Source organism: Lytechinus variegatus, chromosome 14, assembly GCF_018143015.1.
Source record: "Lytechinus variegatus isolate NC3 chromosome 14, Lvar_3.0, whole genome shotgun sequence".
Lineage (NCBI taxonomy): Eukaryota > Metazoa > Echinodermata > Echinoidea > Temnopleuroida > Toxopneustidae > Lytechinus > Lytechinus variegatus.
Genome location: NC_054753.1, coordinates 26,378,025 through 26,404,252, shown reverse-complemented (window position 1 = coordinate 26,404,252; position 26,228 = coordinate 26,378,025). Strand labels below are relative to the sequence as shown.

Below are 26,228 nucleotides of genomic sequence, written 5' to 3'. Positions count from 1 at the left end.
TGTGAAATTATTTACAAAGCCACTAAATATATACGATCACAGATAATGCAATCATGGATTTTCATTGCCTAATATAATTGTGGCAGCACAAAATGCAGCGATTGAGCTTTGGAACTCTTGTTGGAATGCTTCCCAGGGAGTGGAGAAAATGCATACTCTGTGTGCAGGCATGCAAAGATTCGGAGACCAGGGTAATAATAATTACAATGAAAACACTTAGAAGCAAAACATTAAGTGCTACATAGATAATTATTCATTATCATAAATGGTTTGTTTCATGTTTCATATGCAGAATGGATAATCTACTCCCCTAATATGTTGTCATTGATGCTGAAAGCATACTTGCATTAAAAAAAATTATGAAAGAGGAAATCAATGCTTTTATTTAATATCCACATATATTTAATAATCTTTTACAACTTATTTTGTTTTGATTATTCTTAATTTACCACTTCCTCAGTATCATATGTACATGTATATGAATTTTCACTGCTTAAGTTATTATTGCCTATACACATATTTCTCATGTCAGTTTTTACAAAGGTTACTGCTTTTTAATGTTTGAAATATGTAAAGAGTCTTTTGTTTGTTCTTTGTATACATGACCGATTCAGCCTTTTGGTTGCGACTCATGTTTTTAACAAACCTCAAATTGAATCACATTATAGCATTGTATCTTGCATTTTGGTTACAGTAATTTACTTTTCGTACACTCCTGCCCTAAGGTACATAATGGCACTCCACCGGTCACAGTTTTCAACCTCATTTTAGCACTGCGGGTAATTTTTTTTATTTCGTTGGTTGGAGGAACGCAGTTCGCAAAAAATGGTTAGTGAATGGTAAATCGCGAGAGTAACCCGCAGTGCTTTGGTTGCATTCACTTCATTGTTTAGTGAACATTTTAGCTGAACTGTTGCCAAAATTTGGCTAGTCAAATAAAATCATTATGAGGTTTCCATTGAAATAACCAAGAAAACCAGAAATTCACTTCCCCTTTCACTTCACATCACAAGATGGCAGCATATAACTTTCTATCCTCAAAAAAAGGCATCCAGGCAGTAATATCAGAAAGATTACTTTAAAGCCAAATCCAACCCTACAGAAGGTTTTTTTTTTTTAATAAAAACAAAAATGTCAAACAAGCGTAACTAAATATTTCCATTGAATATGTTGACTCCTAAAAAAAATATGAACTAGATAAGCAATGATGGTCCATCTTAATATTGAGGTATTGTTCACCATCATCTCATCATCATCATCTTCATTATCATCCTCCTTTTCATCCTCCTCCTCCTTCTCATCATCATCATCACCATCATCATCATCATCATCATCATCCTCCTCATCATCCTCATTATCATCATCCACATCACTATCATCATCATCATCATTATCCTCATTATCATCATCATCATTATCATCATCCTATCTACCTCATCACCATCATCATCATCACCAACCCCATCATCATCCTCAACATCATCATTCTCATTATCATCATCATCACCAACCCCATCATCCTCATCATCATCATCATCAACATCATCATTCTCATTATCATCATCATACTCATCATCCTCATCATCATCATTATCATCATCACCATTATCACCAACCCCATCATCATCATCCTCATTTTCATCATCCTCATCATCCTCATTTTCATCATCATCGTCATTCTCATCATCATCCTCATTATCATCATCATCATCATCACCATCATCATCATCATATTACTATTATCCTAAGTATCAATAATAACGAAGTGAAACTGCAATTGTATCAAATTATCTGCATGCAATGGAAATTTGCTCTTTCGAATTGATGACCAGAATGAACTGTCCCTTCAAATATTTTTATATATTTCCTTTAAACCACCTTGGGCCCTTTTAAAACAAAACGTAGCAATCGATCATATATTTGATTATGTCCGTGATTAAACATAATAACCAATGCAATCAATCATAAAAAATTGGCCCTATGATCAATTGCTAGGCTTTGTGTTCCAGCTCTTATAATACACTAACAATCAAATCCATTCATCATACTACACTGGAGAGTGTTATGGGGACAACCTCATTTCCAGGAAGGTAATTTTAACACTTACCTATATCTTGGTGGTGTGTGTTCATCTGTAAGGAGTTGTAACCTTGCTGCTTGTGGAGTTGAGGTTGAGCACCAAACCTAATGTAACAATCAGATTATTCATTAAATAATCAAACAGTCTGAAGAAAGTCATACAAACACCAATTCATTTTCATTTTTTTCCCACAACATCAGCTCTTTGGTATCAAAGTTTTACATTCTAATTCTAGGTTATTAAAATTTTATTTATAAACTCAGATGCAATGCATTCTGGGATTAAAAAGAGCTTTTGAAATTAATATTAAATTGAAAATATGAAAATGACTAGATAATTAATCATTGTTGTCAATTCAAGGAGGAACAGATTGGCAATGCAATGAGACAACAAATTATATGTTTAAACATGCGATTGTCAACGATTTGCATCAGTTTTCCTTTTATCACTCCGTTTGACGCATAATATCTACAACTAATTTTTTTCACAGAATGAAAATGAATGGATGATTAATTGTGCTGCCGTTTTGGGGATCAACAGATTAATAATAGTGATCTTCCGCGAGCTGTACCCTTCTATTGAACCCTGACTCACCTGTGCGAATCCCAGGAAGAAGAGCTGTTTATGCGTTAACCCTAACGCAGGAAGCTCTTGTTCTTCCCCATGCTCTCGTATCCATTCAATATAAGCCTGCCAAAACACAAATAATCGGAATCAGGATTCTATTTTAAAAGCGCTTTATTTGATTCAGATTCAGTCATTTATCTATGCAAGATTTATTTCAAGTGGGTTTTTTTTCACTGTACATCCATCCTATTCAGTGTTATACAGTCAATAAGCACTTTAAATTCAGCACAAATGAAGTATGGGCAAAACAAACTTACCAGAGATGAACAGAAAAACTTTATGTACCATCGTTCAACATGATTTATGACATACGAACAAGAGATGGCTGGAGCGGGAAATACATGTACTAGTATTAGAGGCAAACATTGGTAAATAATGCCTCAATAATATTTGAAGAAAATGGTTAAATATGCAGGGAAATACTACAAAATATACTAATGAATATTTTCAGGTACTGCCTAGTGCCAGCCACACTGAAACGTTGTTAGCCTAACAGAGCGCTAACAGTAAGCCAAGTCACATCTTTTGGATTGTTAAGTCAAAACATTTATTTCAATGTGTAACAGGGCCTCTGTTGGTGCACTAGCACTAAGCACTAGCAACGTTTCTGTGCTGTCAATACAGGTGCTTCTGAAGCATATTCTACCCTTTTCCTGTACATCTTAAAAACTTCCCAGCATTTAGAATCTTTAAGTGATTTGAATTTTCTTGCCATATCTTAAGCTTAAAAGTGTTGCTGACCCACTTGTGACCCACTCGGGACAAATCACCTGGGTCCCGGAACACAAAGGTTAGCGATTTATTGTATGCTTGATTTTCATTATTGAGTGTACATTGTAGTCAATGGAATCAATCGTAGAAAAATGTTCTACGATCATTGCTAAGCTTTGTGAAACGGGCCCAGATCCACAACAAACATTCGCAAATCTCTGAATAGAAGTGAAAGAAAAGTCTCCGATAAAGCAGATGCTTACATGATATGCAGACTTTAATCCACCGTTGTCCGCTATATTTTCTCCTAACGTCCTTCTGCCATTAACCTGTAGGAATATAACATGTTAGGGTAAACGCAATATTTAACACTCCTTCTAGCACTGAAATACAATCACATTATAACATGAACAGATATGAAGGTATTGCAGAATAATACACTATAATCTAGCATTGAAATATAATCCTCAATAAAAGAAGTATATCAAAAAAAAAAAAATTTCCTTTTTATGGTCAGATCTATATTCTTTGGACCGAATTAAAACAGAAAACATATGGTGAAGAGGTGGGGATTGAAACTTTTTTTTATTTATTTATTTCGGTGTAAAAAACATTGCACATAGCAGGCTTACAGCTGAATTGCGTACAATTTACAAGGATACAAAACACAAACAATAGTTGATAAAAATATATTATATTGAAATAAGACATACATAATTAAACTCTGATCTATAATCAATGAATTTATGATTTAACAAATGAATTTACTAATGAATATTTTACGATATACTTCAAAATGGTTGCTTTGGGATGTACATGTCAAATAAATATGCCATCTGTCTCCTTTTATTCTAGAAATTGAATTAAAGAGGTATTATAGAGTTAAAATCCTATTTTTTGTTATGTTCCGGTTCTTCTTTTTCTGTCTCTGTTTCTTCTTTTTCCTCCTCTTTTTTTTATTATTTCACAACTTTCTACAACTAAAAGAATCGCTAGGTGGTTTCAAACCGCCTCGAGCACAAGAATCCCCGTTAAATTACAAGAACTTTTTAAGGCTACAAAATACCCGTTAATTATTCCTGCATTCACACCGCCCCGAAACACATCCTTCGGGATAAGTTCCCGAAGTTACGAGCATGCGCAGTATGGTCTGATAAGCAGGCAAGGCGCGAGATTCAAAATCACTAGCCAAGCAGGCACCCACGCCGCCGCGCCCAACGACACGCTGGGCTAAAAGTTCCCGTAATTTGCTTTCACATTACCAAAATACCTGGTATTTTCTGATCGGGGTAAATTTCCCGATCAGAGAATACCTGGAACTGGCGAACTTCGAGGCGGTCTGAAACCACCTATGGGGGCGGGGTGGTCACCCCTGCCCCCCACCCTCCCCTGCACCAATCAAATCCCAAACACAAAGTCAACAGTATCAGTCCAGGAAAGAAATAGGGACAGACCTTATTTCCTAATATTTCATATTTGGAGTACTGATCCACCATGCATTCCGTTTGATCGTTAAACTTCTGAATGGTATCATTCTTCCACCACTGATGGAGGTTGCCGTTTTTATCGTACTCTCTCCCGGCATCGTCGAAAGCATGGGTGATCTCGTGACCCATCACCACGCCCATACCACCAAAGTTCAAAGATCTAAGGAAAGAAAAAAATTTTCTTTAGGAAATGATATCTTGTTTTTTCAATATCTCTATCATAAATTAAAAATACATACATTACTTCTAATCTGTGTTTGCCGCATCGTGAGACAAAAGATTATTTCTTTACTCAGATTCAGCTACCACGATGATCAACATCTTCCGTACTATTAAGCTAAACTTTATGTTTCATTATATTGCATTATGCTATTCTTTCTATATGTTCAATTTCAATACATTATTTCTATTTGTCTATATAGATATATTTATGTATATCAATTGGAAATCTATGGAAAATTTATTAATGTATTACTTATTTAAACAAAATACTGTTATGAATATTTTTTTATGTTATTGTATATATATTTTAAAACAAAAATGTTCATGTCAAATGAATGAAGTTTGATAATATAAAAAATTCATACCAAATTCAATTCAATATTTGTTAGTATAATCAAGAATAGTGATAACATTCCCGACCAAAATTACTGAATTATTCATTACTCAAGTACATGTATATTTACCATACATTCAAAATGTTCATTATGTTGAAATGTCATTATTTATACATTTATTCTCCTCCTATCCCCCATTCTGTACTTCTTTTGTACACCTTTCTCTCTGTAACCCCTTCCATATATCATGCATTGATATACATTTCTAACTATCTATTTGCATAGAGTGTAATTTGACTCTGTTCTAATTTATGTAATTCAGCCTTTGGTTGCAAGTTGGATTTGATTTTAATAAATCCCATCTATCTATCTATATATCTATCCAAAAGGTATTATATAAGTTTGCTCATTTCAAATGAAACTTTGGTTCGTAAAGCTTAGAAGACAAACTGGGAGTAGACTGGGTGGAAATTTACCAAACTTATATGCTATAAAAGTTCTACAGGAAAAAACTTATCCAATCATCAATGTCAGATTGGCGAAAGAATAAGATCTTGCTCCAAAGTTATTGTTAGAAATTTGGTGAGTTATTACTTGCCATTGAATGCAATAAAAATAATGATAAGACATACTCACTTTGGATAATCTTTGTCATAAAACGGCGCTTGAAGAATACCAGCTGGGAAAACTGTTTACAAAGCAAAAGCAGAACACATTTGATAAGGAATATGTCATGTTTACATGATGTGCTAATAAAACGTAAACATTGAACATACATGTACTAGTGATGTTATCGAATCATCACTAATCACATTATAAACAACGACAGAGTATCATAAAGACCAAACCCGAAGCCTCAAACATTATCTCAAGATATTAATGCAACATGGGCTCCCATTCAATGACCTTAAATGTAGCTATAAATCATTGGAAACATATGTTGTTTAATATCATTCTGTACAAAATAGAATTGTTGTTTTTTAATTCTTTTCTGTCTCCAATCAGTAGTCCAAGTAACATGATTATTGGCTGGGAATTTAAAATCTATTCACCATAACAGTACACACTATACATGTACATTATAAAATCCACAGAGAGTATATTTTAAGAGCATTCTAGGAATCCTTCCTACTTGTCGCCATTTTCTACACTTAAATGGACTGTGGCCTATGTATATAAAGCTTTCCAAAGTACATAGGTGGGTGGGACTTGAACCCCAGACCTTGTTAGTTTCAAACCTAGACATGGTACACCAGGGGTACAATGCAATTTATTAGAGTGTCAAAACTGAGTCAGTGCTCGCAGACTACTTGTTCAGATTCATAAAACTTGTCTTTCAGCACAACGCAAGCTCCTTCTGTTAGCCTGCATAGCAATGGTAAAAGGTAGCAAGTGACATCACAAAAAATACAACTCATGAATGTTTGTAACCTAGTATTATCCTCTTCTGGGTCACGTTTATGCATGAATAATCATCCTGCTAAATGGCATGTCAGGCAAGGCACCCTGGAAAAATTTGGTGAAAGGGACGATGACAAATGCATTTTAAGTTACAGGAAATGTCACTTTTGTCTTTTGATTCCTTCTGCCATAGCAAAGTAGTATTATCCAGGTGACAGTTCCCCACTTGACTGTCGAGTGTGACATCACTACTACCCCAGCTGGGATGGGGGTCTAAGGTTACACAAACATTGGCATAACTTCCGCTCTTAGTGGAGTTCCCATACCAGAGATTGCATTGACCATCAAACCTAGATTAACGACATATCCTACATTTTTTAGCTGTACTATGGTTTAGACAGGTGATCATAACAATTTTAACATTCATGTTTTCTCTATTCACCCTCTCCTGCCAGAGGCCACATTTCTTTCCAATGTTTGCAACAAAAACATTGACATTAATTGATAAGCATGCTACACCCCCCCCCCCCCCCTCCTAAAAAAAAATCCTCCAATTAAAGCACACAGAATGGATTCCAGACAGATATTTATCAAACTAAAATATAAATCACAAACTCTTTTCAACCCATTGCCTACTGGAATAAGTTAATTCCTGTACAAAGCCTATGGGTATTACACAAAATAATGCCAATGTTATTCTGCTTTTATATAGTACTTTAATATTGCATCACAATGATATCTAAGCTCTTTACAGATACATTATATGAGAGACAACTCTATAATAGCAACAGGTTATGACACGTTTTTTAAGTCAAAAGGCTAAATGTCACAATCGTACCCAAGTTGTGCTTCTATGAAGAACTCTCCTCTTCCTTCTAATACTGGGTAGACAACTACTAAACTGCATTTGTATGATTTTATACTTTTTTGTATTTTTAATTCAAATTGAAATATTATTTTGTTACTTGTATATGTTTTTAAGTGTTGAAAAAATAATTGATATACATGTATAAATTCATGGGAGTGTTTGAAGAAGCAAGTACCAATTTTCACTTGGTAATTTGTTCTAAGCCAATGAGATACAAGGATTTCAGTAGCTTATAACAAATGCCGCATTAGACCCTACATAACTGCCAAGGTATGTGAACATGCTGTTCGAGCCATTGTATTGTCCTGTCTTGACTATGCAAATTCACCCTTGCTGAAAAGCACACGGCCTTGCTGAAAAGAAGTCTTTTTGGCTGAATTGCAGGTCTTTGTTTTATCCGTGAATAAATAAATCAAACTCAAACTCAATCAACTCGTCACAGATGCAACGTCTTCAGAGGGTCCAAAACTGTGCAGCCAAGTTGATTTTCAAAGCTCGTAAGCATGATCATGTTAGTCCTCTGTTAAGAGAGTTGTATGGCTTCCAGTGAAGCAACGTCTTCAAGATTATGACCATTGTTTTCAAGATTGTCCATAATGAAGCTCCACGCTACATGGACTCTCTCATCCGCTTACATCAGTCAGAACGTCCCGGGCTTCGCTCGAGTAAGGACATTACTCTACTCCATATTCCACGGACAAATACTAAAGCAGGTGACAATGCTTTTCAGACATGTGCCCCAAGACTCTGGAATGACCTTCCAAGATATATGCGACTTTCTCCTTCTTTGGAAGTATTTAAGAAACATCTCAAGACTCTGCTTTTTAATCAATAATATTTACATGTATAAGTTATTATAATTTTCTATTCCATCACTGTGTAAAGCGCTGTGAAACGATGATATATTGTAAGAGCGCTATATAAATGAACAAATTATTATTATTATTAATGTCAAAGGAAAATCACAGACAATGTCTTTCATGAAATGCTCCCCTGGATGAATTTTCAACACCTTGTTCTAACCAAGAAAAAAAAGTATCCAGAGATTTCGCCCATGAATGCTCAAAAGAGCCCTGGAAAAAAAAAGATCCCTCAAAAATTCAGATTTACTAGAATTGTTAAAGCTTTGCCAATGTTGCAGATTCAGCCAGTACGTTGGGAAAAGTTACCCTGAAAATAAAAAAAAAGGGTTTTGCCTGGTAATTTCGCTCTCCTATGCTTTGTTCTTCGCAGAAGTGGTTTAGGGAACACCATGCGGTGAGTCCTAAAAGGACTTAGAAAAATGAATAGAGGTAGAAGTGAAATGGAGAAGCAATAATAATAGTAATAGGCATTTATATAGCGCCATCTATCTAAAAATATTCTATTCCAAGGTGCGTTGTTATTATTATTATTACCCCGGCCTTAGCTCGAGCTGCCTTTCAGCGCTCATGCATTAAAGGAATTAATCCTGCCGCGTACCCATTCACCTCACCTGGGTTGAGTGCAGCATAATGTGGATAAATTTCTTGCTGAAGGAAATTACGCCATGGCTGGGATTCAAACCCACGGATCTGCTGAGAATCAGTTTCAAAGTCCGAAGCCTAATCCACTGGGCCACAACGCTCCACAAGCAAGAGAGTGTAAGGATGGAAGGTAGCATATTTTTTTTGGAAATGAGAGTAGTTCTTACCGATTTCATTCTTCTGCGGGGCGTAGTAGGCGTTGACCTGTGGTGGGGTCATCTCCCATTGTCCTCTGTCTACCGTCTTTCTCAGCTGCTGCAGCTGACGTTTGACATGGAATTGCAGCACCCGGATGTTATTCATGAAGTATTCACTCGAATTGAGCTCCAGCTGAAAGGGAATGAAGAGGAAGAAAATATAATTCAATGTTTAGCAGTGACTGTTTAGAAACCAGAGGAGTAATGGCTTTCAATCCTTTCCAAAGGACCTACCTGGGGGTGTTTCACAAAGAGTTGAGTAGGACTTAATTAGTCGTAAATGCTGATGAACTTATGATACAATTTCATTTATTAATATGCAGTAGCACATGTCCTCTTGGCATGATTTGATCAATGCAGTGACGAGTTTATATCGCAAACAAACAGATAATTGTTTGAGGAAAAATTGAATGAATAATAAGTTATGAAAATTTGACATTTAGATCGTAATTGTAATGCAGATAATACATAATGGATAAATAGTTCATATAACCCTAAGAGCAAAATTGGACATTTTCAGGGTATTCTATAGTCCATCAAAGAAAAAGTTGTTCACATTTGACATCACAAACATTTGTCACATTGCCAATGTGAGGATCTCCATAGCAGTAGTGATCGCAATATTCAAATGCTCGTAACTTTCTCCTTATTTGTCTGATTCTTCTCAACTTGCTTTGATCTTATTCTTTGAATTTTCTGTTTCCACAAAATCCAACTTGTTCCAAAGGTTTCATTCTCTTTTAATGTGAAGATTTGCCCATAAAGTGATGTTTTTACGTTCACGGACAAGTACTTCTTGGCGGAATTATCCAAAAAGAGAATGTGAGATCTCCTTTCTGGAAATGAAAACACAATATAATTTATAAAGCTATTTTCAAGTCAACAATGTACCTCTGGGGCAGTGTGGGACCCCAAAATCTGACCTGATGGTCTTCACTCCTGCGCAAGCACTGGGCAATTTCAAATTGATCCATCCAGCAGATCTTATGTTGTCGTATAAAATACATTGGGACCGATGGAGCTACATCTTGGCCCCGCCTTACATTAGGAAAAGGTTTGAAGGATCTTGAGGAAGGTGTTGGTGGCTTTCCATAGTTGTGATTGATTGAATTAGCCACAATTCTTCGTAAGAAGGAACTGGTGACAGACTGCCTAATAAACATACTGGTTTGTATTCTGAAGTCGGGTTTAACTTAAACTCGGGTTTAAAGTTGTGGTTTAAGTATGGATAGCCAATTCTTACATAAATCACCAAACAGTAGGGATATCATACTTCAGCTCATTTGGCTCTCAAATCATTCATAATTGTCTAGGAAGTATAAATACATTATTGTCTTCACCATCGATGAATCAAGAAAGAGCACAGTAAACATATGAAACATACAACTTAATAAAAATGTTAATACTTTTGGCTTCCCATACTTGAACTACAACTTTAAACCTGAGTTTAAGTTAGACCCGACTACAGAATACGGGCCACTGCCTCCATCACCCAGCTTGGCAGAAGCATAGAGATTGGTGCTTTAATACCTCAGTGTTTCAACAGCTGATTTATTTTCACTTCGTGAAATGAGCACATTTCAATTTTCCTGAAATTTGAAATGTGCTTTTTAAAATCGATGTGGCGCGGCATAGGGCCAATTAAAGGTGGGTTTTGCACTTTGAATGAATTAAATTCATGAAATGAATTCAATAAACAGATTGATCAAATTTCTTTGAATTTCCAGAATTTTTTTCATTTCCTGAATCATTTCTGGAAAGAGTTGAAATTTTCTGAAAATTTCTTGAATTTCGGGAGAAGTGGAAATGCCGACTTATCTCTAAATATGATTGCTTTTAATTTCTCAGGGTCTAGGATGTAATCTGGGAAACCGATTCAACCAATGATGCCGTTGGTGGCTTTCAATATTTAAGATTGATCGGATCAATCGCAACTATTTACTGGACAGGACACAAAGATTTGGTACTTACCTCCTCATACGATGCGTCCAGTTTCTCAGGGTCCAAGATGTAGTCTGGGAAACCAATCAAATCTATGATGGCGTTGGCCTGGCAGAATGATAATCAAAATGAGGTCAATTGGTTTTGTTTATTAGTTCTTGAAATGCAATTATTGCAGTTAAATTGCGGTCAGCGGTTAGTATCAAAGCTTTGATATGTCAGAAGCGGTATTAAGTGGTCGATTAATGACACCGCTCAGTCGGATTTTTAGTTCTGGGTAGTGACTCACGAAGCATCCTGTTAGTGATTTTTATTTACAAATTTGCTCTGAGCCAATTAGATGCAAGGATTTCAGTAGCTTATAACAGTTGTCAATGAAAATTACTGACTATTTGTTACATGAACGCTCCCTTCGAAACACAATTATTGCAGACAAATAGAGGTCAGCGGCAGTTATCAAAGGTATGATACAGGTGTATATCAAATCTGGTATCAAGTGGTCGAGTGGATGACTGTGAACTTTGAAATGGGATGGACTTTGAAGAAAGTATAGATGAATGGATCAAAAGGATGCTCCAGGCTGAAAATAGTATGATTTGAACAAATAAAGCAAAATCAGGCAAACAAAACGATGGAAATTTGATCAAAATCGGACAAGGAATAACCAAGTTATGGTATTTCAAAGATTTGCATTTTCCGTTGAAACAGTTCTATGCATGTCTTTATGAATATTCAATGAGCAAGATAATTTGAAAATTTTACATTTAATAAATGCAAGAAAGCAAGAAGAAAACTTCCCAAGATAATCCAACACACTGGGGTTCTGACATACATTTTTAATTGAACTGCCAAACAAAATAATGTACATGTATGCGTCCCCTCCACTCATTGCTTGGCTGTCCGCAAATTAAATTATTCACCTGAATATCCAGCTGTGCCCGACCATTCTAATTTGATGACATTTCCAGACACTTTATGAAATTAATATTTTGGTCTAACTCGATATACTAATAATGTATGCAACAATCCACTGTGGCATACACAAATGCTACAGTACAAATGTGTGGGTAGGTTATGCTAAAATAACTTTCTCATCTGAATCCCAAGCAATTACTAGATTGGCACTTGCTTACAGGGACGGATTGAAGGGGGGAGGGAGTTGGACAGCCCCCCCCCCTCTATTTTTGCTTGGCAGAAAAAAGATATGAACATCACATTGCCCAAACCCCCCCCCCCCCTCCATCTCACACCCCGGTCAATCCTGCACCCACCATGCTTGTGTATAGAACAATGTATCAACTATGGCTATGATAAGTGATGTATAGACTCAAGCTTTTGATGATGAACATTCCAGCATACATGTATGACTGATGTTCTTTATCCAATCACAGTATATTCATCTTGTGCAATAGTCAGTCATCTTGTGCATTAGCTAAATCTGAAACCCTCCAAGCAGTCAACATGTGTATGATATAAATAAATAATGCCTTTCTGAAAAGAAAATATCGTCGGCCTTATGCCAAAAGGGCCTTAACTGCTTTTGGCCATTCCGAGATAATCGCGTTTAAAGGTTTTGGCCTCTCTAATAATCAAAAGTTTGTGGTCGTTTTTTTTGCTTTTGAAGCCAATTTCGATAAACGTGTTAAGTTATTAAGTTTTACATGAAATGTGTTAAATTTATTATAAAATATTCAGAATTGTACATGCTATGTGCAAAAAACATGTTAGGGCCTTTTTGGCATAAGGCTTGAATGTAGCGTATTTATGCCAGAAGGGCCGTAACCTACTCGGCATTATGCCAAAAGGGGCGTAACCTACGCGGCGTTATGCCAAAAGGGCCGTTATCGTACGCGTAGCTATGCGCGTAACTATGCGCGCGTATAGTTAGCGCCCTTTTGGCATAAGGAAATTTTCTTGTTTCGCAACACCTTTGGTTTGCCAGAAAGGCCCTCCTAACGCAAATGGATCATCCGTGTAGGTTAAGGCCCTTTTGGCGTAAGGAAAAAGATGAGATACACGTTAAGGCCCTTTTGAAATTCATAATTATCTTCATAAATAAATCGAATTTCAACAAGTGAGCACATCATTTTAAAGAGAATGATGAAATCTACAAGGTGATATTAATAACTCAATAACCCCTAAAATCGGGTTAAGGCCCTTTTGGCATAAGGCCGACGATATATGAGATGGCGTATCCTGTTTTGAATGCTGTACTCTATCCAATCAGAGTATATTCATCTTGTCCAATAGTCAAAGTCATCTTGGGCATTAGTTTAATCTTTTTAACCCTCACAGAAGTATGTGTATGATATAAAGAAATAATGCCCTTCAGAATGGGTGATATAATGGATTATGTACCTTTTGTTTAGCTGCTATCCTTGTTTCTTCATCCATCCATGGTAGATCTGGAAGATTCCTTTTGAATGCCGACTTGACTTCATCGACCATTTCATCCGCCTAATATAAAATGAAAGCAATGTACGTTGTCATGACATTTAAAATAATAACTATATTCCGCATCCTGAGAATTTTGGTATGGGATTGGTCGGAAGTCGACAAAGGGTAGTTTTCCTGTCAATCATCCCTCATAGTGACGGAACTGCTGTATTTCGCTGATCTTTTCAGTGCATAGGGTCACAACACCACTAATTTGAGTACACAGGAAATGTAGAGGTCATTGCCACTGATTTTTTTTGTTTTGTTCCATGATCATTCTCCATCAATTTCCATCACATTCCATCAATCTCCATCACATGAAGTGACAATTGCGAAGTCCTAGACGTGCGCGGGCGGTGTGATAGAGATTTCGTAAATCATATATCATGGAGACAAAAAGTTTGATCAGCAAAAGGAGCAAAATAATATATTTGGGGGTATACTTTCCGTATACACGGGGAAAGTCAATGGGAGGAACTCCATAGCATTAATAATAATAATCCGCTTTTATATAGCGCTTAATCCATCGGAACGACGTTTCTAAGCGCTTTACAGATATATTATTACCCCGGTCATCGGATTCAATCAGTCATTCCCGCACACAATGTGTGCAAATCCTCCACTCCCTGGGGAGTATTCCAGTCAGTCGCCTGTGAGGCGCACACAATACTGGACAAGCTACAATGACTTTCACATCCTACCGGGTACCCATTTAGCACCTGGGTCGAGAGTGGCAAAGTGTGGATTAACGCCTTGCCAAAGGACGCCAGACCGCGGTGGGATTCGAACACACGACCCTCTGTTTACAAGGTGAGAGTCAGAACCACTACACCACTGCTCCTCCACTCCTCCACATTACTGATTTCTATATCTGTTTGTCATATTATTCTCAGACTTTTGTCAATTTTATAATTTGATTTTTAATACAAGCTGCTGGAGACTGAGCCCGCATGTGTTACACCATAATCATTCAGTCTTGAAAGGGTTTCACTTGTCTTTAGGGTTTCATTCTCTAATATACACTCACCTTTGCTTTACTATGTCCCTCAAAGGCGTGTTTCACGAACAGCGCCCCCAAGGCAAAGCCCACACTGGCGTCTGTGTCCGAGACGCAGAATCTCCATTTTGCTGGTATGCTGCGTTTCCCGGAGAGCACTTGATCAAAGTCATGGTCAGCTTGCCTGAAGTCTGCACTGAGTAGGTTCATCAATGATGTGACAAGACGCCAGATCATGTAGTTGTGAACCACTCTGTAATAAAGATAGAAAGAGAGAGTTGATTTGATTGAATTGTTTAGATGTTATCACTAATTTGCCTTTTTGCCAACTAATCATTAATAGTGCGGTATGGTGTGTCATCCCGTAGGACTAGCGTGCCAAAATTGATTTTTTGGTTGTTTTGGCTTCAATAGGGTCCCCTTAGACCAAAAACGATGGGGTTCAAATTTTCAGACCCCTCCTTCCCTTTGTGGGGGGTCCTTTTTGGCGCCATATTGGCCTGTACAAAGCCCAATAGGATAATCCATTGTTTTCAACCTTATTTCTCACTTTTCTTCGCCAATTTCATTTTCAAGTTGTCTGAGGTGTACAAGAATGAATATTTGATGATGTTGTGATGTCAATATTTTTTCACTCTTGCCATACGGGGGGCGGATTTTGCGAAAAATGCCCCAAAATTGTAAAATATTACCCCAAAATTATAATTTTCCCCCTTTTTGGCACTAGAATTAGGACAAAAAGATTACAAAATGAAGTGCATATGTCTTGTTGTACAGTCCAATAACAGAGGAATACATCACATGTAATTTATATGATTATTCTTGGTAAATTAATGTAAAAGTCACCCCCATTTCAGGATTTTATGCAGTGAAAACCTAACTACAACACTAGAGGGCGCCATAACTTATAATGATGATATTAGTGTGGTATGGTATATCATGACACAGCTCCTGCAGGATTTTTGTGCCAAAATTGTTTTTTTTTTATTCACTTGGGTCCAATCTATCAGGAAATGATAGGGTTCCAATTTTCCCCACCCTCACCCACTGCCTGAGGGGGGGTCACCTATAACAAGACCCACTAAAATCAGGAGTATTAGTATAATTTTGCGCCCGGTTAAAAAATGAATTGTTTTATGGTACTTTATCATCCCTAGACAGCTAGAATGCCTATATCTGAAGGCTTCAAGTTAGACGAGCAACCTACCAACCATATCCCCTACCCCCCCCCCCAACTGACTGGCATACAACTTTCACCATTCGGCCACTCGTTCTAGAGTTTTAAAAGACTTCTATTCGAATTGTCAATTATATACTTCTCGGCTAATATCCAATTACTGATAGACAGAAAGAAACACATAAAATATATTTTTTATCCCCCCCACACAGGCAAACACACACATGCACATAATCATTATTGAAATAACATGTGATGTTTAGAGAACTTCCGAACTTACATTGTTTTTCAACAGTTTTTAGTACTAATTGACCTCAGGAATAATATACTAAAAATCTACCAAAATCTGCATCAGGGAACTAAAGTGATTATTTTCAAGATAGTATCCAAGATGGCCACCATTCACTTAAAATTAATGAATACGACTCACTCATTATCCACCCTAGAATCCTAATTAGTTTCATTCTCCATGGTCTAGGAGTTAAAATAATTTGTTGACACAGGGTAGAGTGAATATAAGGACCCCAGAATACCTGGAAAATTTAAGATGGCATCAAAAAAGGCTGCTGTGTGCTAAAAATTCGCAATTTGGTTTTGATTCAATGATTTTAAGGGTGAAGTAGTAAATTGGAAAAAGTTACAAGGACAGTGAGTGGTCTGGTGGGTCCAAAAATCCATGATGGCTTCAAAAATTTATTCTGAAATGGCTGCTAAACTTAAAGCAGACATAGCTGATTTCATATCGTCCATGGAAATGTGATTTCGTTGTTTAATTTTAAACCACTGGTTTGGTTCAAGTAATATATAAGGATAAGTTACAAGGACAGTCAGTGGTCTGGTATGTCCAAAAATCAAAGATGAATTCCAAAAAATGATCTTAAAATGGCTGCTGATACTTAAAGCGGACATTCATTTCATATCGGCCTGGGAGATATAATTTTGGTGTCTAAACCAATGGTTTCAAGGGTCAAATAAGACATTTGGATAAGTAAATAAGGGCTGTCAGTGGTCTGGTATGTCAAAAAATGCGATATGGCCTCCAAAATGCAGGGTCTAAATTGACTGTGGTTCTTAAAAGTAGACATAGTTCATTAGAAATGCACATTGTGGATTTGATTTTGGTGTCTACACTAGAGTTTAAAGGATCAAGTATTGTTTCAAGTTGAAAGAACAGTCGGATGTCAAGTTTATCAAAAATCCAAGATTGCTTAAATGACTGCTATTACTTAAAAGTGGATATAGAACATTAAACATACACCTGGGGATATTATTTTGGTGTCTACACTAGTATTTCAAGAGTTGAAAGTAAAAATACTTATTAAGGACTGGCTACAATGACTATGCAGTTATCCATTTTGCCTTAAAATCCAAGTTGGCTTTAAAAAATGGGTTCCAAAATGACTATTGTTACTTAAAAGTGGAGACATTATTCAAACAATACCAACCTGTGAGAAATATTTTGGTGCCTACACTTAAATGTATGGGATAAGTTATCATATTGATTCATGAGTTTGTAATAGCACCCATTTGATGATTTTTTTTTAATCTACCATGGATTTTAGACAAAATGGAAAACTAAATATCCTTGTTATTTGTTGAATGTATTATCTGACCCTTTATACCACCATGTAGACATCCAAATTATTCCTCAAATATTAATATCGTAACTCTGACCATTATTATAATGAGTTTTAGGAATCATTTTAGATGCCATTTTGAAAACTTTCTTGGATTTTAAGGCATATTGGACAAGTGCATATCTTTGTAACTAGTCGAAAGTATCATTATAATCATGAAACCATTGAGTGGACACCAAAATCATATGTCCTTGGTGAATTTTAAATGAACTATGTTCATTTTTAAGTAACAGCATTCACTTTAGACTCAGATTTCTTCACGCCATCTTTGATTTTCCGACATAGACCAATGACTGTCCTTGTTATGATAATGATAATATTAATGATATAGGTATATTTACCTAGGGAAGCCACTTCAATTCTAAAAACTGTTCTCCCAGCGGGCCTTGCCATTATTATTACCCCTGCCTTAGATGGGCTGCCTAGGCGCTCTCGCATTCAGGGAATTTTTTCCTACCGGGTACCCATTTACCTCACCTGGGTTGAGTGCAGCACAATGTTGATAAATTTCTTGCAGAATGAAACTATGCCATGGCTGGGATTCAGTATCAACAGCCATTTTAAACTCCATTTTTGGAAGCCATCTTGGATTTCTGGGTCCTTGTAACTTTTCCCGATATACTTCTTCACCCTTAAAATATTTGAATAGAAACCAAATTAAGGTCACTTAAGTAACAAAAAAAAAGAATCCAGGTTTTTTTTTTTAGCCTAAGGCAGCCATTTTGCCCCCCCCCCCCCCGGGGGGGGAAACAAAACAAAATAAAAACCCATACTATGAATAGGCTTTGGATATAATTGCTCTTGAAATGTGTCAGCTTTCAAATTTATTGATAAAATTACAGTGCCCTAGAATTTGATTTTTTTAGGGAAGTGCTTATCATAAGTTATGGCGCCCTCTAGTGTTGTAGTAAGGTTTTCACTGCATAAAATCCTGAAATGGGGATGATTTTTACATCAATTGACCAAAAATAATGATATACATTACATGTGATATATTCCTCTGTTGTTGGATTGTATAACAATACATATTCATTTCATTTTGTAATCCTTTTGTCCTAATTTTAGTGCCAAAAAAGGGAAAAATAATATTTTGGGGGCAATATTTTACAATTTTGGGGCATTTTTCGTAAAGTCCGCCCCCATAAGGTAAAAGTTAAAAAAAATTGACATCACAACATCATCAAATATTCATTCTCATACACCTCAGACAACTTAAAAATATAATTGGCGAAGAAAAGTGAGAAATAAGGTTGAAAACAATGGATTATCCTATTGGGCTTTGTACAGGCCAATATGGCGCCAAAAAGGACCCCCCACAAAGGGAAGGAGGGGTCTGAAAATTTGAACCCCATCGTTTTTGGTCTAAGGGGACCCTACTGAAGCCAAAACAACCAAAAAATCAATTTTGGCACGCTAGTCCTACGGGAGCTGTGTCAGTGACATACCGTACCACACTATAATTCCAAATTCAGTCTTTTATTTGTTAAATTGTAATCAAACTTTTCATTCATTGTTATTTCATCTAGTTATTCATTCAACCAATTATTAATTTGTCTTTATCCGTTTATTTATATCTTATTTTTTGTATTTAAAACTCACATTGGATCTGGAGAGAGAATGAGATTGGTCTTTCATACATTCATGATTCATCCATCAATCCACCCGTTCACTTACTCATCCATCCATCTATTTATTTATTATATTTACAATCTTAAACTCACAATGGATCTGAAGAGAGAATGAGATTGGTCTTTCATACACCAAACCATCCACCCATTTATTCATTCATCCATCCCTTTACTTTCTCATCCATCCATTCATCCATCCATCCCTTTATTTTCTCATCCACCCATCTATCCATTCATTTATTATATTTACAATCTTAAAACTCGTATTGGATCTGAAGAAAGAATGAGATTGGTCATTCATACACCAATCTGTCCATCCATCCATCCATTTATTGACTAATCCACCCATCTATCTATTTATCATATTTACAATCTTAAAACTCACACTGAATCTTAAGAAAGAATGAGATTGGTCATTCATATACCAATATGTCTATCCATCCATCCTCACTGATCCACCTAAAATCTAAAAACTCACATTGGATCTGAAGACAGAATGAGGTTGGCCATGTCTTGGAGGAAATCCGGTGCATAGACAACAATGGGCTCATCCTTGGTGATCTGAATGTCTGTACCGTTGAAGAGGAACTGGAGATAACTCAACCAGTCTATCTGTAATAAGAAAGGAAGAAGCAAGAGAAAGAGATAGGAGAGATAGATAGATGGAGAGGTACAGATGAAGAGTGAGAAAGGGAAAGAGGATGAGGAAGAGGTGGACGAAAAGAAGAAGAGGAGAAGCAGGAAAAGGAGAAGATGAAAGAGAAGAAGAAAGAAAAGGAGAAAAATAAGGAGAAGAGCAAGGAGAAGAAGGAGAAGGAGAAGAAGATGGAGGATGAGGAGAGAGAGAATGTGGAAGAGGAATATGAGGTAGAGGAGGAGGAGGAAAAGGAGGAGTGAGAGAGGATGAGAAGGAGAAGTAGAAGAGGAGGGGGATGGGAATGAGAAGAGGAGGACAAGAAGAAGAGGAAAGCAACAGCGACAATGAAGAAGGAAAAAGAAGAAGATAGAGAGGTAGAAAGAGAGAGATAGAGAGAAGAATGGAGATGGAGACAGAGTGACCAGGGAGTGTATGGAGAGGACAATACAGCCAATGTAAAAAAAATAAGTAAAAAGAATTTGAGAAGAGTTGGGGGAGAGAATGACGAAGAGGTAGAAAAGTGCAAGAGATAGAGAGAGTGAAAAAGAAGAAAGATGGATAACGAGAGCATGAAAGATGATAACAGTCCATAAAAAATGGCAGCAAACAAATAAATTTTCAGAAGAAATAAGATAGGAAAGGGGAAATAAGAAAGAAAGAGACAGAGATAAGGAGAGAGGCAGAGAGAGGGAGGAGGAGAGAGAGATTGTGGGGGAGAATTAGGAGTAAAAATATGAAGAATGTGGTAAAATAAAAGAAGAGAAAAACCAATCAAAATTTTGATAACACAAGGCAGAGGGAGAAACCGTATAAGAGAAGAGAAGTACAGAAAACACAAGAGAAGCCAGACAGGAGAAGCAGGGGAAAACAAAGAGAAAAGATAAAAAAATATGTTTATAATGTTCAGTAAAAATTCCAAATTTCACTTCAGGGATCTTCCTCATTAGAGCATCCTGTTTGTCAATTAATAAATTGAGGATGGGAATAAACAACGTCTAATTGCCCTTATAACTTCATCTATTTACACAAGGGGAGACAGGCCGGTACAACCTTGGCATTTAACATAAGATGTTTGGGGTTTGATAGCCCGAGGATGGGACGATAAAATGGTGAGAAAAGGGTATGTCCGAAAGGGCAAATATAGTCTTAATGCGCCATGAGTATGATTTTTCAAGGCGCTGAGTGGAATATAGCTCTGTGTCCATGGGTAATGTCCTATCAAGAGCAGATAGGCTCATATGCAGATGCTGCTTCATAGTGAATATCCAAATCGTATACAATATGGCAATATAAAGACAGCGGTGAATCAAACGCCATCTTTGTACGTTTTGAGCGCATGGGTAATTTCGTGAAAAGCAGGTGTATCCCATCAATCTGCACACAAGAAGATCCCCCTCCCCTTTTAAGTTCTTCGCCATTGTTCAGATTCAAGATTCAGAGGGGAATTCCAAGGGGGGCCTGGGAATTTCCCTCTCTCCTTTATAGATACATGTATTATGCTACTATTTGAAATAAGATTATCCTTTCTATTTTACTTGTGCTCCGCCTCAGAATATGTCTTGATAGTGTATACATTACAACCTAAATGCATATCATTAGTACTATTATTATTATAATAACAAGAATGGAAGCGCCGTGGTGGAGCGTTTCTGACTCTCGCCTTTTAATCAGAGGGTCGTGTGTTTGAATCCCACCATGGCCTAGCGCCCTTTGGCAAGGTGTCAATCCACACATTACCACTCTCACCCAGGTGCTAAATGGGTACTGGCAGGAAACAACCGTCATTGTGGTTGGTTTAGCAAGTGTGCACCTAACAGGCTGCTTGAAATGCTATGAAGCCAGTGACCAAGAAATAATAATTGTGAAGCGCTTTGAACAGTCGTAGATTGATAAAGCGCTATATAAATGCTAATTATCATTATTATTAAGAATGAAAAGATGGTAATGTATGCTTACAGCAGGCATGATATCTTGTAGATCGTCTATCGTCTTGAGATGGTATAGCATCTCCGGGTCTTGATCCTCGTTGTTAGTATCTCTTACTGAAATCTAATTAGAATGCAAATCCAAACAAACATCAATGTATTATACACCAAGAGGCATATTAGAGGTGGAAGGAGGATAGGGAAAAAATGTGAATAAATAGTTACACTGCTCAAACAAGCATTTGTTATTTAGTCAAGTTGTATTTTTTAATTATAAAAATGAATTGAATGAATTATTGAGGATTTATCAAAATCATTTTGATAGAAAAAAGGGGGTGTGGTGAAGAGGAGGAAGAAGAGGAAAAGGAGGAGGAGGAGCAGGGAGAGGAGATAGAACAGGAAGAGGGGGAAGAGGAAAAGAGGAGGTAGGGAAAAGGAGGTGGAAGAGGAGGGGAGAAGAGGAAAAGGAGGGGAAGATGTGGTTTAAGAGCAGGAGCAGGGAGAGGAGGAAGAGGAGGGGAAGAGGAAGAAGAGGAGGGGGAAGAGGAGGCTGAAGAGCAGGTACAGGAAGAGAAGAGGAGGAAGAGGAGGGAGAGGAGAAGGGAGAGGATGAAAAAAAGGAATAGGAGAATGAGGAGGGGGAAGAGGAGGGGGAAGAGGAAAAGGAGGAAAAGAGGAGGTAGGGAAAAGGAGGTGGAAGAGAAGGGGAAGAGGAAAAGAAGGGGAAGATGTGGTTTAAGAGCAGGAGCAGGGAGAGGAGGAAGAGAAGGGGAAGAGGAAGAAGAGGAGGGGGAAGAGGAGGCTGAAGAGCAGGTACAGGAAGAGAAGAGGAGGAGGAAGAGGAGGGAGAGGAAGAGGAGGGGGAGGATGAAAAAGAGGAATAGGAGAATGAGGAGGGGGAAGAAGAGGAGGAGGAGGAGGCAAAGAGGGGGGGGGGCAGAGGAAGGAGAAAGAAGTGCATGGTTTAGAAGATTGATTGATTGTGGTTTAACAACACTACCAACATAATGTTTCATACACATAAGTATCTGAATTTTAATCTGTAAAGTTAAAGGGAAATTTTACCCTGACAAAAAGTTGTAAAAATAGAAGAAAAAAAATCATTTTAAAAAACTTAGGTGAAGGTTTGGGAAAAATCTATTAAAGATTTTAAAAGTTATTACAAATTCAAGTTTTTGATCTATGACATGATCATAAACAAGCAGTTGACACATATGTTATGTAATATAAAATTTCATTTTATTTTGATGACTTATTTTCAATTTTCCTTTAGGAACGGGTGAGAAATGATTTGTGTATTGATATACTGAAGGTACAATAAAACCATTTTCAATTTCTGACAAATGACATTTCATTGATTTTTTACCATATATGCTATGTTGGAAAGCTGCTTGCATATGACATCACAATTCAAATGATCAAAATTCTAATAACTTTTTATTCTTTGATGGATTTTCCAAAAAACTTTGACATAATTGTTTTATTTTTTTTCTGCTAATTTTACAATCAACTTTTTGTCAAGGTGAACTTCCCCTTTAATGTATGTTTGACATAGAGGAGGAAAAGTAAGATCTTACATTTGCAATATCTTGGCCAAACTCTAAGACTGCCCTCATTTGTCTGTTGGCCTCATCTTCATCTGCTCCCATTAGCGTTGCCACAGTCACCATCATCTTGATATAAGCTGCTAAAACCTGAAAGGGAAAACAAGAGAGCAATCCATACAAGATAATTTGTATTAATGACAACATGACAGATAAATCTTCATGAAAATTCTCTGAGAAATGTCACTGCTCATACGTTATGTTGCTTTATACCAGGGGCCGCGGAATGGTTTTGAAAGTTTAGGGGGGCTGACCATGCAAAAAAAAATCACAAATCTGGGGGCTGTAACACAAAGCTTTGCAATAATCGTAGAATATTTATCTATGATTGATTCCATTGACTACAATGTACAATCAATCATGGAAATCAAGCGTATGATTGATCGCTAACATTTGTGTTACCACACCCAGATGGTGATTTTCATGTATATAGAGGCTGTAGTCCAAAATGATACTTTAATCCAAAAGAGAGATTCTACTGTACATTTACATCTATGAATGCACATTTAATGGACATTTGTTGACAATAATACCAATAATGGATAATAGGAGGGAACTTCTCACTGGAGTCAAAGATTATTTGCAGTGAAGAGCAACTAAAGTCAACAAATTCATTTTACATGACAGAGGCATACAGGCTTCGAACTGATGACGGTCCTTACTATGTTAATTTATATCTTGTACACCTCGGCAATATGGTCAGATCACATACTGTACAACCTTATATGCAGATCGAGGTGCAAAGTTCTTAGATTCCTGATTTACAGGACTACCTGTAAAACTAGTTATATCCGTATATGGAGGTGTCCCATATCACCACGCATTATTAAAATGGGAAGATTTCGAAGGGATAGCTTTCTCACAGATTTGCAGGTGTTTCTTTTTATGAGCATGAAACACTTTTTGTGCACACTGCCCTGCTACAACACGTCCGACAAAGCAGCAATAAATATCTGTGGTGTAAGCAAACAAAAATTTCTCTTTCACCCACCCTTTAAACATTACTTTCATCAGGATTACTTTTGATTCTAGAGTCTAGGAAAGATAAATGACAAATGTTAACTGTATTGAATTACAAGGGTAGCTATCCTGGGAAGTTCAATAGCCATGATTAAGAAGAAGCCAACAGATTTTGTCTTCCGGGGGTTGGCAATCGCCGATGGGGGACAAAGCAAGCTATTACTAGGTATTTGACTTTATCCAGGGCTGGCATCTCAACACTAAGTATGCCCAAAAGGTAGATAGGGGACAAAACCCTGGCATTTAAAGGGGATATTCACCCAGATGACAAGTTGGTTTGAATAGAAGTATTTAAAAAAGAGAAAAAAAACCTTGGTGATGGGTTGATGAAAATCCGTCATAGAAAAAACAGATTATGAATTCTTAAAGTTTTGATTTTGTAACATCATAGACGAGCAGCTTCTTCATACGTTGTGTGATATAAATTCCCCAAAATGCTCTTTTCTCAAAAATTTTGAAAGTGATTTTGTTTGTGCAATAGATACATCCTCAGACGCATTATCTTATACCCCCTTCTGTATCAAAAAAAGGAATTTATAGAATCTACATTCCAAAAACTGGTTGCACATGACATCACAAACTAACAATTTGAAAGTTTTATAAGTTTCTTGTTCTTTTTTGGATTTTAAAGGACAAGTCCACCAAACAAAAACTTGATTTGAATAAAAAGACAAAAATTCAACAAGCATAACACTGAAAATTTCATTAAAATCGGATGTAAAATAAGAAAGTTATGGCATTTTAAAATTTTGCTTCATTTGACAAAACAGTTATATGCACATCTCGGTCAGTGCAAATGAGGAACTGATGACATCACTCACTCACTAGTTCTTTCGTACTTTATTATAAGAAATATGAAATATGAAATATTTTCATTTTCTCGTAATTGTCTTGTGAAATGAAGTTTCATTCCTCCCTGAACACATGGAATGCCATTATTTTAACATTTTGTGCTTCAGGCAAGGAGGTCCTAATCATCAAATTTGTAAAAATTGAAATGTAATTGTATAATTCAAACAATAAAAAACAAAAGAAATAGTGAGTGACATCATTGCTAGATTTATACCCACAATGCAACATTATTTATGATCATATAGTCATTTGAGACAAACCCATAATTTTTTGGTCTTTAAAATATTCATGCATCCGTATTTGCAAAGAAATATGCTTCCACGCATTTATCATTTTTAATAAACATCAAATTGCCATATTTTTTCCACAGGTAAAATCACAAATGATTTCCAATTATTTTATGATAGGGTTTGTTTACCAAGACTTTCAAAGTGTGCATGAGCAGGTGAATGGCCAATTTGTCTATTGTTAGCCCGTCCACTCATCACATGGTCTACCTTCACAGTCTGATGCCATTTCGTCCATCAACATTTCGTCTAACAACCATTTGGTCCAATCATCACTCTAATCACCAGTTCATCCATGACCATTTCGTCCTAACCAGTTGGCCTAATATCCATTTTTATTTCCATAGTATTCGCCCAATTAACACTTGAAATTAGACCATATGGTATATCAGTGGCTATTGGACCAACTGATCGTTAGATGAAATGGTGAGTGGCTGAAATTGCAATTAGACCACGTGGATAGTGGACGAACTGAAGGTAGACCAAATGATAGTAGACGAGTTGGTAATTGGGACAAGTTGGCTTTAGACTAATTGAGGAAAAAGCCCATTAGCCAAGAATGAGATTCAATGGCCCGAATTCACAAAGGTGGTTTTGAAAACCGACGGTTGAGTCCATGGTTTATGCAGATTTCCTATATAAATTACGCTTAAT

The 26,228-nt window shown here is 36.7% G+C and overlaps 1 protein-coding gene across 2 annotated transcripts in view; it reads right to left on the bottom strand.

Moving 5' to 3' along the window:
• LOC121427351 (endothelin-converting enzyme homolog) overlaps positions 1–26,228 on the bottom strand; it is an 87,025-nt gene that overhangs the window by 4,778 nt on the left and 56,019 nt on the right. For both annotated transcript variants that reach the window (XM_041623697.1, XM_041623698.1), the window contains exons 7-18: positions 23,389–23,505; positions 21,843–21,935; positions 19,728–19,861; positions 14,838–15,060; positions 13,733–13,831; positions 11,405–11,482; positions 9,404–9,566; positions 6,099–6,150; positions 4,873–5,065; positions 3,682–3,747; positions 2,675–2,770; positions 2,108–2,184 (exon numbers count right to left, since the gene is read on the bottom strand). In XM_041623697.1, the coding sequence (XP_041479631.1) occupies positions 2,108–2,184; positions 2,675–2,770; positions 3,682–3,747; positions 4,873–5,065; positions 6,099–6,150; positions 9,404–9,566; positions 11,405–11,482; positions 13,733–13,831; positions 14,838–15,060; positions 19,728–19,861; positions 21,843–21,935; positions 23,389–23,505 (1,391 nt within the window). The remainder of the gene's footprint in view (positions 1–2,107; positions 2,185–2,674; positions 2,771–3,681; positions 3,748–4,872; positions 5,066–6,098; positions 6,151–9,403; positions 9,567–11,404; positions 11,483–13,732; positions 13,832–14,837; positions 15,061–19,727; positions 19,862–21,842; positions 21,936–23,388; positions 23,506–26,228) is intronic.